At 38.5% G+C, this 14,335-nt stretch overlaps 1 protein-coding gene across 2 annotated transcripts in view; it reads left to right on the top strand.

Annotated features, from left to right (window-relative positions):
* Window positions 1–421: 421 nt before the first annotated feature.
* The window catches only part of LOC114026088 (spermatid-specific manchette-related protein 1-like), a 51,965-nt gene continuing 38,051 nt past the window's right edge, over window positions 422–14,335 (top strand). The window contains exon 1 of one of the 2 annotated variants that reach the window (XM_027839712.1): window positions 422–571. In XM_027839712.1, the coding sequence (XP_027695513.1) occupies window positions 437–571 (135 nt within the window). In that variant the 5' untranslated portion in view covers window positions 422–436. The remainder of the gene's footprint in view (window positions 572–14,335) is intronic. The other variant, XM_027839711.1, reaches the window with a different exon arrangement.

Genomic DNA, 14,335 nt, shown 5'->3' on the forward strand with positions numbered 1-14,335 from the left:
CTCTGGACCTTAGAGACAAGAACACCTTAGTTCAAATCTTCAGATACTTACTAGCTCTGTGACCCTGGGCAAATTACTTATCCTCCCAGCCTCAGTTTCCCCATCTAAAAAATGAAGTGATTGGACTCCATGGTCCCTAAGGTCCCTTGCACTCTAACCTATGACCTCCTGGGACCTATCTGTTAACCCTAATGGTGAGGGAGGGAGGTGGTCTGCAATGATGTCACAATAGGCAGCTCTAGGATCAGTGGGGTGCAGGGTGGGGGGTGGGGATGGGAGGGTGTCTGTGGGGGGGGCCAAGAGGGGAGATGGATCACAGCAACCCAGCAACACCTATAGACAAGTGGTGCAGGATCCTCAGGAACAGGGTGCTTCCAGATGCTCAGCCAGAGACTCTGGAAGGCACTACCCACAAAGGTGGTGCCTGGATTCCACCATGTTCCTCTTTGCTCATAAGACCAAGACTCCTATAAGTACCTACACTGACTCCTACAGACCCCCAGCGTCCATCAAGCAAGACTATAAGGACCCACCGCTATGGGCGTGGGAAGAGAACAAGTTTGTAAGCCGGGTGAGTAGAGGAGTAAAAGGAGGGAGGGAGTGAAGGAGAGAAACAGGGAGGGGGATGGGAAAAAGAGGTGATGAGATCTCATGAGAGCCATTTGTGAAAGAGTGTGATGGTAGATGAGTGTATTTGTGACAACACATATGCCTCTGTATATGTATATGTGTGTGTGTGTGTGTGTGAGAGTGTCAGACTATGCATGAGATGAACTATTTGCCACTTGTGTAACATTGTGTATGTCTCTGGGACTGGAAGGTTAGACTCAATATTCTCTGAGCTCTCTTCCAACTACAAGATTCTATGGTTCTATTATGTGTGGTGTATGTGTGTGTGTATGTGTGTGTGTGTGTGTGTGTGTGTGTGTGTGTGTGCATATTTGTGAAGGCCTTTGTGTATGTGAAACCAATCACCCACTCATGTTTAAGAGAAATGGAAGAGCTGGAATCTCCTGGCTTCATCAGGGTGGCTAGGGGTGGAGTGGAGGTCATTCAAAGCAACCCACTGAGATAGCACAAGGCACCTATGAGGTTTTGATTTGTCCATCATTGACCCATAGGGATTAGACTGTGTCTCTCAAATAAGGAATTAGATCCAAGAGGAGAGATTGCCTAACCCTTAGAACTGCTCCCTTCCCTTCTCTCTCTTTAATTATCATAGTTTCAAATGACTTAACATCCTTGATTCAATTTGACCCTGTAGGTTAATCTGGGCAGGAATTATCCTTACTTGATAGTTTGGGAGAATGAGACTGAGAAGAAAAATGACTTTTCCAAGGTTACATAGAATAGTGGGAAATAGCTAAGATTAGAAGCTAGGTATCTTCTCATCTCTACTTCTCCCACACATTGCTTCTGGGTAATGCATTCAGGCTGGGAAACTGCAATCTGGATTCTCTGAGATCAGAGAAGCAGATTTCTCTCATCACATGGGGGGCACTCCAAAAATTCAGTCACCATCAAACCACCCCCATGATTTCTGAGAGTTATTATCTCTGTTATCCATATCGATGAAGGGGAAATGAAACTTGGATCAGAGACCCATTTTTGTCTGTCTTTGTTCTACAACAGAATTGCCCTCCTCACTCTACCTGGCTGAGGTGGCTATTCATTCTGAGTATAGGAACATAGGAATACTAGCCTGGGATTCAACCCTGGTCATCGATAATCCACAAAGTGGATTATCAAGAGTTGAATGATAATGCTACAGTAGAATTACATAGTTCTGGTCATCTGTCTGACAGTCCATCCATAAGGCCCATATTATAGGCAAACAAGTAGCTTGTAAACAAGTTAAATACTTCTTTCCTATTGGTCTCTTAGAGGTCAATTTGTCAATGCCCCTGATACTAGTGGGTCAGGACTACCCATCACCCAAATAAAGCAGGTCAAGCTCCTCTCCTCTTTTTTTCCCCCTCTGTCCTTTTGCTATCCTCCAGGACCCATTCCTGCAATTCTTTATTCCCTGTTATTAAACTCTTTCCAATATTTAGCCTCATTCCCACTCATTCCCTTTTGCTCTATCCCTGAGGGAAGAGAGGTCATGCATGAACTATAAGATGAGAAGCTTGAGAGGATTAACTGAATCTACAACTTATCTGGAAGTTGTTGAACCTTGGTGAGGAAACTCAGAATATGGAGAGAGGAGGTAGAAGGCACCAAGAAGGGAAATATAGGGGCAGCTAGGTGGTGCAGTGCATAGAGCACCGGCCCTGAAGTCAGGAGGACCTGGGTTCAAATCCAGCCTCAGACCAAACACTTGACACTTACCAGCTGTGTGACCCTGAGCAAGTCACTTAACCCCAATTGCCTAAAAAAAAGAAAAGAAAAGAAAAGGAAGAAGAAGAAAAGAAGGGAAATATTGACCTGATAGAAGCCTGGTTCAAAGATCAAGGGGCATATATGTAGGGAGATTTCCATCTACCTGACAGAGACAAGTGACAGGATGAGAAAGAAACTAGACCTTCTCTCAGGGAGCCCCCAGTGTAAAAGGTAAAGATAATTAACCAATAGAATGAGGCAATATGGTAGAGGGAAAGAACGCTAGAGCCAAAAGCCCTGCGTCTGAATCCCAGCTCTTTCACTTAGCAACTTCGCCATCTTGGGCCCCTTCCCTTCTCTGGATTTGTTTCTTGCTCTGTAAAATGGGGATGGTGGGAATTGTAAAATGGGTGGGGAGGGAAACTTTGACTAAGAATATCAGACTCAAATATCAGTTCATTTTGCTTAATTGTTTTGTTAATAAAGGAAGATGGGATGGGGTTAGGGGAAGAGGAAACAGTATTGGAAAATGATTCTGGTGCTTAAAAAAAGTATATCAAAACTAAAATAAAATGAGGGACTTAGACTAGATCAGTGATTTCCAACTTTTTCAAATATGAGAACTCCCTTTACAAGCATAAAAAATTCATGAGTTTACATCTGATAGGAGTTGGATTTTTAGCACCTTTTGACTGAGAAAATACATAATGATGATAAAAGTAGGAATTCAGCAACTTTCTAAATGAATGCATATGAGTCACAAAATTGTCTACCTACATTTGGAAATAGATATTATTAGTATAGAATTTGTATATTTGTATTATTAATATAGAATTAGTATAGTATTTGCTTATTCTTGGATCTGCATATAGATTCAAAGACCCCTTGCAGCAACTCTTCAGCCACCAAGGGTTCATGATCTATCAGTTGGGACCCACTAGAGAATCAGAGAATAATTGAATCATAGGCCCTGCCAGCTCTAGATCCTGCATTCCTATGATCGTACTTACTGAGTACCCATTTTATGAAGAACTTTAGACTAGAGAATGGAGTAAACACAAAAACCTTAAGATGGTCTAGTCCTGCCTTCATGGAGCTTACAATGAGGTGAAGAGACAAGATTCTAAATAACAATGGCAGGCAACGTAACCTTAGATGCAGATTCAGGGAATAGAGAGTAATCATCACAGAAGCTCAGCTGCATCTCTAAGGGCTCCATCACCAAGGGCTATGTTGAGACTGCTCAGGAAACTTGCTGAGTATTGAAGAATGGGGCACATTAAGTTAGGGAGAGGAGAGTAGAGGGGAAGGGGCATTCTAGATAGTGGAAAGTGGTTTGAGCAAAGGTGAAAGCACAAAGAAGCAAGGCACTGACAGGATGGACTGGTTGGAACAGGGAAGAATTGGAGATAATTTGGAACCAGACTGTGGAGGCCCTGAAGGAGGCTGGAGGAGGCCTAAAGATGATTTAGAACTGCAAGAGAACTTAAAAAATCATCAAGTCCAATACCTTTATTTTACAGATGTGTAAACTGAGGCGGGTTATACTTGTATATATATATTTATTTATATATATATAAATATGCATATATATATATATATATATATATATATATATAGCACTCTAGTCGGTTATACTTTTTTCTGTGAAGCTCTATTGAGCCTATGCTCTTATCTGCCAGTAGAGGGAGTAAGTAGGACAAGGGTCAAGATTTAGGAAGACAGAATGGAAGGATTGTCAGTGGTTAAGGGATTAGACTTGTTTTGCTGGGTTCCAAAGGGAAGAACTAGAGCCAATGTTTAGCAATGAGACTATATTTTTTTCTCAATATAAGGAAAAACTGCGAAATAGTTAAAGCTACCTAACAACAAAAAAGGGTTGCCTTCGGTAGGGAGAGGGTAGTAATGAATTTCCTGTTATTAAATCATTGCTGAGGTCCCTCTAAAGGTCAGCTCTAAAGTTTTATAATGCTGTGCTTCTACTATTTATTACAATAATAAATTACTAATCTTAGTAACTCATTAATTAATCTAAGAATATTTTGGTTTTTGTTAGGCAATGGGGTTAAGTGACTTGCCCACGGTCACACAGCTAGTAAGTGTCAAGTGTCTGACGCTGGATTTGAACTCAGGTCCTCCTGACTCCAAGGCCGGAGATATATCCAACGAGCCACCTAGCTGCTCCTAATCTTAGAATGTTAGTGCTGGGTGGGATTTTATTTTTTTTTATTTAATAATATTTTATTTTTTCCAATTATATATAAAGACAATTTTCAACATTCATTTTTGGAAAGATTTTGAGTTCCAAACTGTTCCCCCCCACTTCTCCCTCCCCAAGATGGCAAGCAATCTGATATAGGTTATACATGTGCAATCATGTAAAACATATTTCCACATTAGTCATATTGTGAAAGAAGAAATAGAACAAAAGGAAAAAACCACCAAAAAAAGTGAAAACAGTGTGCTTCAATCTGCATTCAGACTCCATCAGTTCTTTCTCTGGAGGTAGATAGCATTTTTCATCATGAGTCCTTTGGAATTGTCTTGGATCACTGTATTGCTGAGAAGAGCTAAATCAATCATAGCTGATCTGGATAGGATTTTAGAAGATCATCTCTAGACCAATCGCTTCATTTTACACATAAGGAAACCGAGGGCCCATAATGGTAAAATGATTTGACCAAGGTCACATCCAGTCAGTGGCAGAGTAGGAAGTAAAGTGTCCTGAATAGGGGGTCCTTTCTAGCTCTATCATTCTATGATTCTTTGATTTTATTCAATGTAGGACAAAATATAGACATACCAATACTTTAGTGTAGTCATGTAATATCTAGCAAGTGTTCAGATGTTATTTACTGCTTTTAATCTAGCCCTATTTCCCCTAAAACAAAAGAAAAGTAGGAAAAGCATTGCTATCTTTCTTCTGTATCCATCTAGCCAAAGCTAGGAGCAGGCCACTTGATATGTTGATCCCAAAGATGCAGTGTTATAATTGAGGGCTATTAATATGAGGCAATGGCTTCACCTACCTGAGCCACAGTGCAGAAAGCTCCCTCTAATCACACACCCAGTGCTAGTTGTCTATGCAAGCTCCCTCATTGTACAAGCTCTTTCAGAATTTATAGCTCTGGATGTCTTGATGGAGAGTTGTTCACTGCAAGATTCAGTTGTCCCTGGAGCATTTGGTAATACAGGATTTGATTCTTCCTTCCCCACATTGTGAGTGTCTATATGCTCTGCTTTTGAGTCAGGAAAATTACTCCTATTGGTATAAGGTAGGTGTGTAGTATCTTTTGTCTACCATCAATGGGAGGATCTCCAAAATGGCAACCTCGTGTTTTGAATTAGCTATTGGGATCCTATTCTACATTAGTTCAACTGTTGTTGGTGAGTCTGTGGATTGGGATGAAATTTAATTCTCAGTCCAGTTGGTCACCACGTTCCCATCTGAAGCACTACCCATATATACCAATAGAGGGAGTAACACAAAGGGGAAACAGTCATTAAATGGAAGTAGGAGTCAGAAGACCTAGGTTTAGTACTGGTTCCTAACCATGTTATCTCAAGCAAATTTACCTCTTTAAACCCTCAGTTTCTTTATCTGAAAAATTATTACTTTTTGCAAGCTGTCTTTCCCTTTAGAAGTTTTCCATTTTTTAAAAGAAAGGATAGGTATATATTCTTGACAAAGTGACAAAACATTGTCCAATAATGTTATCTGAATTTTCTTTCCATTTAAAGGTGTCTTCATTTCTGTAGCTGTTGTAATTGTGTATATTGTTCTTTTGGTTCTACTTTGTTTATTTAAGTCTTCCTATACTGTTTTGAATTCTTCAAATATCCCATTACATACACTCATATTGACGTAATATGTTCAACCTGGCCTCAGTTTTAGGGCACACTGTTTGCTTTCAAATTTTTGCCATTGTAAATAGTATTGCTATGAATGTTTTCTTTCAGATGAGTCTTTTCTTGCTGTCAATAACCTCTTTTGAGTATTATCTCAATAGTAGGATAAAGAGGATAAACACTTTTGTAACTTTTCTTGCATAGTTCCCAATTGTTTTCTAAAGCCTATTTTGCTGAATCCCTGCTCTGCCAATCTGGTCAGGGTTCTGGTCTTAGGAGGGATGGCAACATAGAAGAAACCAGCCTTGCATAAAGGTTCAGGAAGCTAGAGTTTTTTTCACAAGTGCAGCAAACTACCATAAACAGAAACCCCCCCAAAATGCTTTTAAATATACCAATCATTCTCCTTTAACTTTTTAGTAATGTGACTATTTATTCATCTATTTTGAATTTATTATAATCTATAGTATAAGATGTTGCTCCATCTTTGCATTCCTGGCATAACTCCAACTTGGTCAGAATGATTTTAATTGCTTTTTGGCAGAATTTTATTTAATATTTTTGCATCAATGTTTATCAGTAAAATTGGTCTATAGTTCTTATTCTCTACTTTCACTCACTGATTTCAGAATCTAGAATATGTTTATCTCATAATAATGTTGTAGAGTGCTTTCTTTCTCTGTTTTTGAAAATAGTTTATGTAGCATAGTTTAAAATTTACTTTGTAAATCCATCTGAACCTGGAGTTGTTTTTTTTTTAGTGGGAGTTCATTTGTGACTTGCTCACTTTTCTGAGCTTTTTTTTCTTTTTGGGATTAACTTTTTTAGGTTATATGTTTCCAGTTTTTATTAATTAGGTTATTTTATATTTTTATGGTTATTACCTTTGTTTAGGTTTTCAATTTTGTTGTCAAATAATTTGGTACAGTAGTTTCTAATATTTATTTGTGTCCTCTCTATATGTTGTGAATAATCCTTTTCATTTTTTATTCTGTTAATTTGTTTTTTCTCTCCCTCAAAAAATTAGCTAGTGATATAAAAGCTTTGTTAGTCTTTTAATTAGCTTTTTAAATTTTAATTAGCTTTTGATTTAATTGTTCAATTTTTTAAAATATTTTATTCTGTTTATCTCACCCTTAACATTCAAAATCTCTACATTATACTTGTTTGGGTATTATTAATTGTCAGCCTTCTAGGTTTTTTATTGCACTCTCAGGTCATTAATCTTTCTTTTTCTCCTTTCTTAATGTGTTCATATATATAAAATTTGCTCTAAGGATTGCTTTAGGTCTAGCTTATATATTTTAATGTATTCACCCATTATTATCATACTCTTTCATAATATTAAAAATTATTTGGTGATTTGGTCTTTGATCTATCTATTTAGGATATCGTCATTTAATCTTAATTCAGAACTGCATCTCTTGTTCCTACTTCTTACAATTTCATATTATAATTTATAAATGATATGTTTAAGATATATGCTCTCCTACATTTGTCAATTATTTCTTTGTGGCTTACTGTGGGTCACAACCCCATATGTGGCCACAACTCACAGTTTAAGAAGCACTAAAGGGGTCATGAATGGAAAAAAGTTTAAGAAGGCCTGGCCTAGCACATGTTTATTTTTTTTAAGACACATGGGAGCCTGAGAATACATGTATTCTCTGAGATTTCCATTTAGAAGTCTCCTTAGATATATCAAAACTTTCCCAACATTTTGTTTTAATCTATAATGTCCTTTTTCTTTATCTTCCTATTAGATTTGTCAAGTACTAGGAACATTAAGGTTATCCAAAATTAATAATTTACTGTATGGATTTTTTTTAATTTTAGTTAGCATTTCCTTCAAGGCTTGGTTACTATGCTACTTGGTACATGTATATTGGATCTTGTGATCATCTTGATAGTTTCATTTATTTGAAATGATGTGTACAATTCCTGAGGGTTTTTTTTTAATCTCTGAATCAACAAAACTTGACAACTGATTGTATATGGGAATGGGGGAGTAAGAGAGAGTGAAATATTGATAATAGCTTTAAGGTCGTGAACCTGAGTGACTGGGAGGATGAATGATGGTGCTCTTGATAGAGATAGGGAAATTTAGAAGACAGATAGGTTTGAGGGGGAAAGATGCAGTGTTATATTTTGAACATACTAAGTTTCAGATGCTTATGGGACATCTGGGGGAAAATATTCAATTAGGAACCTGGTGATGTGGAATTGGAGATCAGGAGAGAGACTAAGGGTGGGTATAGATATGGGAATCATCTGCATAGAGTAGGATTTTTTTAAGGATGGGGTATATGTGGACATGTTTGTAGATTATTACAGAAAGACCCAGTAGACAAGTAAGGATTGAAATTAAAGAAAAATGAGTGGGTGGATGATTGCTGGAAGAGGTAGGAGGGGACAAGATCAATGATAGTGGAGATGGCCTTGTTTAGAAGATCACCTCTTCATCAAAGTCTGTAGTAAAGGAGAGACTAGGAGATGATGGCAAGGGATTTTGAGATAGAGAGGAGGGGAGAAAAGAAGTTGGAGTGTCATGTAACACAGAGAAGGCCAGTTTGACTGAATGTATAATGCGAAAAGGGAAGGATTTTCCAGTGAAGTTGTAAAGATATGTTAGGACCAGATTGTAAAGGTCTTTAAAAGCTAAACAGAAAGCTTATATTTTATCCTAGAGGCAACCCGGAGCCACTGGAGGTGATTGAATAGGGGAGTCACATGTTCAAATTTGAATGTGTGGATAATCACTTTAGCAAAAGTATGGAGGATGGATTGGAGTGAAGAAAGAATTGAGACAGCGAGATCAATTGGTAGGAGTCCATGTGCATTCGTAGAGAAGACTATGATTGGAGACATGTTGTGGAGTTAAAAATACAATAAGATCTGATTGGATACATGGGTGAGACAGAGTGAAGAGTTGAAGGTGAAGCTAAGTTTACAAATGCAGGAAACTAGAATTGTGATCTAGAGGAAACAATGGGAAAGGTCAGACAGGGCTGGTTTGGGACTTGAGAGGGGAAGAGCTAAACTGAATGGGGATGAGATAAAGTGGTAGAAAAGGGTGATGTGGGTATCCCTTAAGCAGCCAGGTATGTTGCACTATAAGAATTGGGACAAGAAGATGAGAGAGTTTGCTAGCCATAGTTCAAGGATATAGAACTTATTGACTGATGCTCTTAGTCTTAAGAAATTTGTGAATGTCAGAGGATGAAACCACAACTTTCCTTTCACCAGAAGAACAAACACATACCAAGGATATTTGTAGAAGAAAATTATCAGGCATTCCCTCATTCATATTATTACATTTTTAAATAGGGCAAAGGGATGGACTCACCATGGTGAGTAATAACCCACTCAGAGTCCTATAGATTAAATGGCCACATCTTCTGCAATCACCATCCATACTTTGGAGTCAATCTGAACCCTCCCCAGGGAACCAAGGCTTGAGGTCCCAGGAAATCCCAGTGTAAGCTCGCTATACCCCACTGCATTTCATCCAGACTTTCCCATAAATCCTATGAACCTCTTCTAGCAAGTTTCCCATTCAGACAGCCAAAGCCAAGGCCTCATCCTACCAGTGGAAAGCTGCTAGTTCCAGTCCATGGATACCCAAGAGAGATGGAGAGGAGGAGACAGGTGGGAGGGGCTGAGATGAAAGCGGTGGAGAAAAGGGGAGAGGAGGAGGGAGGAAGGGAGAGAAGAGAAAAAGGAGGGGATGGGAGGGGCATAAAGAGAGAGGGGGAAGGAGAGGGAAGAAAAGAGGAAAGGGAATGGAAGGCAAGAAGAGGGGGAGAGTCAAGAAAAGGGGAGAAATAGGGGTAAGAGAGGAGGAGGGCAGAGATACGAAGAGTACTTCATCATAGATTTTTAAATTCACACCAGAGCTTCAGGATCTTTAAAACAATCCAGTGTGGTTCATTACAACAGCTGAGTCATTCTACCTGGCTCCCCTACCCTCCTTCTTTCATTTACTTTGGAGTCATGACAAAAATGAAAAGGAAAATACTTGTGGATTGCCACAGTTAGGGGAAATGTTTAGTGTCCCCTCCATTTGGAGCTTATTATATTTTCTTCTTCTTTTGATCAGCACCAGATACCTTTTTATTGCCTGCTTTTAACAGCCCCTCCCTCCACAAACACCCCTAAACACAGATAAAACTTATGTTATTGTCACTTTTATAAGCTGTGGGAATCTTTAGCCAAACTCCCATCTGCCCTGACGAGTCCAGTGCCCCCAGAGCAAAGCTAGCTCCGTCTTTTCCTCAGGGGAGATTCTAGGGGTACCTAGGGGTTCAGATGTGTCTTTCTCTAATGCTACTAGATCAAGCTTCAATTCCCATGAATTCTTCCCAATTTTAACCCTTAGTAACAGTCTATTATATCACAGATATCCTCTATAAATAGTCACCCCAATATCATTTAATCAGTTACCACCAAATAGTTTCTACAAAGAGAAATTGACTAAGATATAGCAAGAACAGTAGCTAAAAAGCATTTCCCACACACATCTGGGAACATACTTTCCTCTTACCATCTTAGTCCCTGGGGAAAGTGGGCTCAATCTTAAAGCAGTTGCTACAAAGCATTCACCCCCTCCCCCCAACAAATTAACTTCTGAAGACAGCATAGCTGTTGCTCCCTCTTAGCTGCCTTTTGATCTACTGCTAGGCTGGATCAAGCAGGTTACTCAGTACTTCATTTCTCATTATATTCAGCATCAAGCAAGGACTGTATTTTCCACATCTCTCATGTTTGGCTCCCCAGCCTTTCAAAGCCCACAAGGTTGCAGCCTAGTCTGATACTCCTTCATTTAAGAGCTAGGAGAACAGATGCAAAGAGAAAAACAACAAGAGTCACACTTCTGCCTTGGTGGGGAGGGCTTGAGGCTCTTCCCCATCTAGAGGTTTATAGCATGTCTTTTCCACTCAAACTAATTGGGCAGGAAAGAGAGGTAAAATCGTACAGTTGGTGCCTTTTGTAAGTATTCTCAGTTCCAGCTTAGCCAATCAATCTTCTTCATGTGGCAAACAGCCCAGAAACAATATACACTTATCCCTTCCATATCACGACTTTCCCCATTGTGGCTTCAATATATCATGGGTCAACATGAAAAATTAAAGGGGAATTTTTTGAGAGTTTTGTGGAAGCCGCAGACGATACATGAAGACTAGTAGATGACACAGAAAAAGTTTAGAAACTCAGAAATGCAGAAAATATATGTATAGCACTGTATAAAATCCAACATATTTTATCTTTTAATCCTATAATAATTCACACTTCTCTGGTATGAAGGAAGGGCCAAAATATTTTATGCTGATTTTCCAGATGGGGGCAGGGTGCACTCCTAATCGAATGATGTGGAAGACAGATAACTGTACTCCAAAATCCATATGGAGATTGCATCAGGCAGATTACACTGAATGCTCCTAAGAGCAGTCCCTCCTTCCATCATCACATTGTAACAATCCAATCTTAATTACCCCTTTTTTTCTACCCACTAAAGACAGAACCAGAATTCTATTTCTGTTGATATGATCTTTTTTTCCCTTTAATAATTTTTTGTTTATTCTTCCCCATATAATCCCACCACCATATGAATTAATAAAATAAAGGAACTATCTCTATATCCAAATTAAGTAGATAGTAAGAGAGTACCTAACTGTCTTTGAAAAATTCAAATCACCAGACCCAAATGAACTGCAACCTCAGAGGATAGAAAGGACTAACAGATGTGATTGCCGAGTTTCTGTCAGTGATATTTAAGTGATTAGGGAGAAGAGAGAGAGAATTACCTTGGGATTGTTCCTCAAGGGTAGGAATGGTTTCATTTGTGTCTGTATCCTCAGCATCTAGCACGGTTCTGGCACATGATAGGTGCTTAATAAATGTTTATTGGTTGATTGATTGGAGAAGGACAAATACTCTTTTTTTTTAAAATGGAGTGGGAAGAAATCTGCAAATTTCCCACACTCTACTGGCCCAAATTGACCTCTATGTTCCTCATGCAGCATTTACCCAACTCAATGTCCTTGTACCAGTCATCCCCTATAACTAGAAGGCAATTTAGTCACCTCTCCCTCAGAATGCTTCACTTCCTTTAAGACTCAGCTCAAGAACCACTTAATATACATGAAATCTTTTTTGATCTCCTCAAATTCTAGTGCCTTCACTCCCTAACTCCCTTGTAGTTATCCTATGTATATTTATTCTGCATATGCTTTAAAATGTATAACTTTTCTTCTCCAATAGAATGTAAGCTCCTTAAGAACAGAGATTTCTCCTTCTTCTTCTCCTTTTTCTCCTTCTCCTCCTCCTTCTTTTTTGTATTTTTATCCCCAAATTGGCAAAATTTCCAGCATATAACAGATCAAATTAAAGAAATGGGTAGTGCATATCTAGAAAAAAAAAGTGGTGTCCATAACAGGTTAGGCCAGACAAATTTTATTTCCTTTTATGACAGAGTTATTAAACTGATTGTTTTTGTTGTTCAGTAATGTCTGACTCTTCCTGACCCTATTTGGGATTTTCTTGGCAAAGACACTGGAGTGGTTTGCTATTTCCTTCTCCAGTTCATTTTACAGATGAGGAAACTGAGACAAACTGGGTTAAGTGACTTACCCAGGTTCACACAGCTAGTAAGTGTCTGAGGCAAAATGTGAACTTAGGTCTTCCTGACTCCAGCCTGGCTCTTTATCCACTGCACCATCTAGCTGCTTAAACTGGTATATCAGAGAAATGTTAAATGTTTTTGCTAAAATGTGGGCATTTCTCTAGATTTTAGCAAAGTACTTAATAAAGTATCTCATATATTCTTGTAGAAAAAATGGAGTTATGTGGTCTAGAACTGGTTGGATGGCAAAGCTTAAAGAGTAGTCAGTAAGGAAGGAGGCCTCCACTGGAGCGTGCTAAAAATCAGTGCTTGGCTCTTTTTTTTTTTTCTTTTTTGGTTGACATGTTTATTAGTGAGCTAGATAGAGAGATAGCAGCATCCTCTTCAAATTCATAGATGATACAAACTGGGAGAAATCACTGCATGACAGAGTTAGTGTGCAAAAAAATCTTGTCAGAACAGCTAGGCAGCACAATGGATAGAGCACAGGGCCTGGAGTCAGGAAGACCTCAGTTCAAATATGGCCTCAGATACTTATTAGCTGTGTGACCCTGGACAAGTCATTTAACCCCTACTGCCTCCCCTAAGAAAGAAAAGAAAAGAAAAGAAAATATCTTGTCAGTCTAAAGACATTGAGCTGTATCTAATAAGATGAAATTTAATAAGGGACAAATGTAAAATCTTAAACTTAGGTTCAATATTGACTTCACAAGTATAAGATGGGAGGGGAGAGAGGATACATGGTTATGGAGAAGACTGAAAAGACTGGAGATTTAGGAGATTGCCAAGTCAATACAAATCAACACGAAGTCAAGACACAGGCTAGAACAATGAGCAAACGAAATAGAATCCCAACCATAAACAGATTCTTTGTTTCTCTTCATTTGTTTAAAAAAGCAAGAATTCTCATATTGATTCACCAAGTTCTGATCTCTAGGTCTATTGCTTTATTTGTAAAGGTCTTAGGTTTTTCAGCTTTCCACTTAAATAATTTTCTGTTTCATTCTGCCTGAGTCATTCTACTCCTCAAAGAGTCCTCTCTTCATTGAGATTTTCCACCGTACTTTCTATTTTGTCATTTCTCATATGCATCTTCTAGAATTCCTCCTTCAGTGATTTCATTCCAAACAGTATAGATTTGAGATCTTCTTTTATATCACAGATTGTAATTCTAAACCAATTTGGAGCTTGTGGCAACTGTGCATTGTCTCCTTTATACTTACAATTGTTATTGCAGATTTATTCTTTCCTTCCAGAGATTTCTCCTCATACTTTTATCCTCCAATATTTATTCATTGTGGTGGGCCCTCTTTTTTGCTTATTCATTTCTTCAATCATTCTACTGGTTTGCCTAAAAAATTTTTTTTTCTTTCCCCTTCCTTGTTGTTCTTTTGTTTTATCTGGTGCATTCATTGCTATTTTGAGATGGAGCAGGTAAAGAAGGCTTAATCACAATCTGTCATCCTGCACCTAGGCAGGTTGATGCTGCAATGAATAGAGCACTAGTTCTGCGATCATGAAGACCTGAGTTCAAATATGACC

This window comes from Vombatus ursinus, unplaced genomic scaffold (assembly GCF_900497805.2).
Source record: "Vombatus ursinus unplaced genomic scaffold, bare-nosed wombat genome assembly UNPS02014832.1, whole genome shotgun sequence".
Classification (NCBI taxonomy): domain Eukaryota; kingdom Metazoa; phylum Chordata; class Mammalia; order Diprotodontia; family Vombatidae; genus Vombatus; species Vombatus ursinus.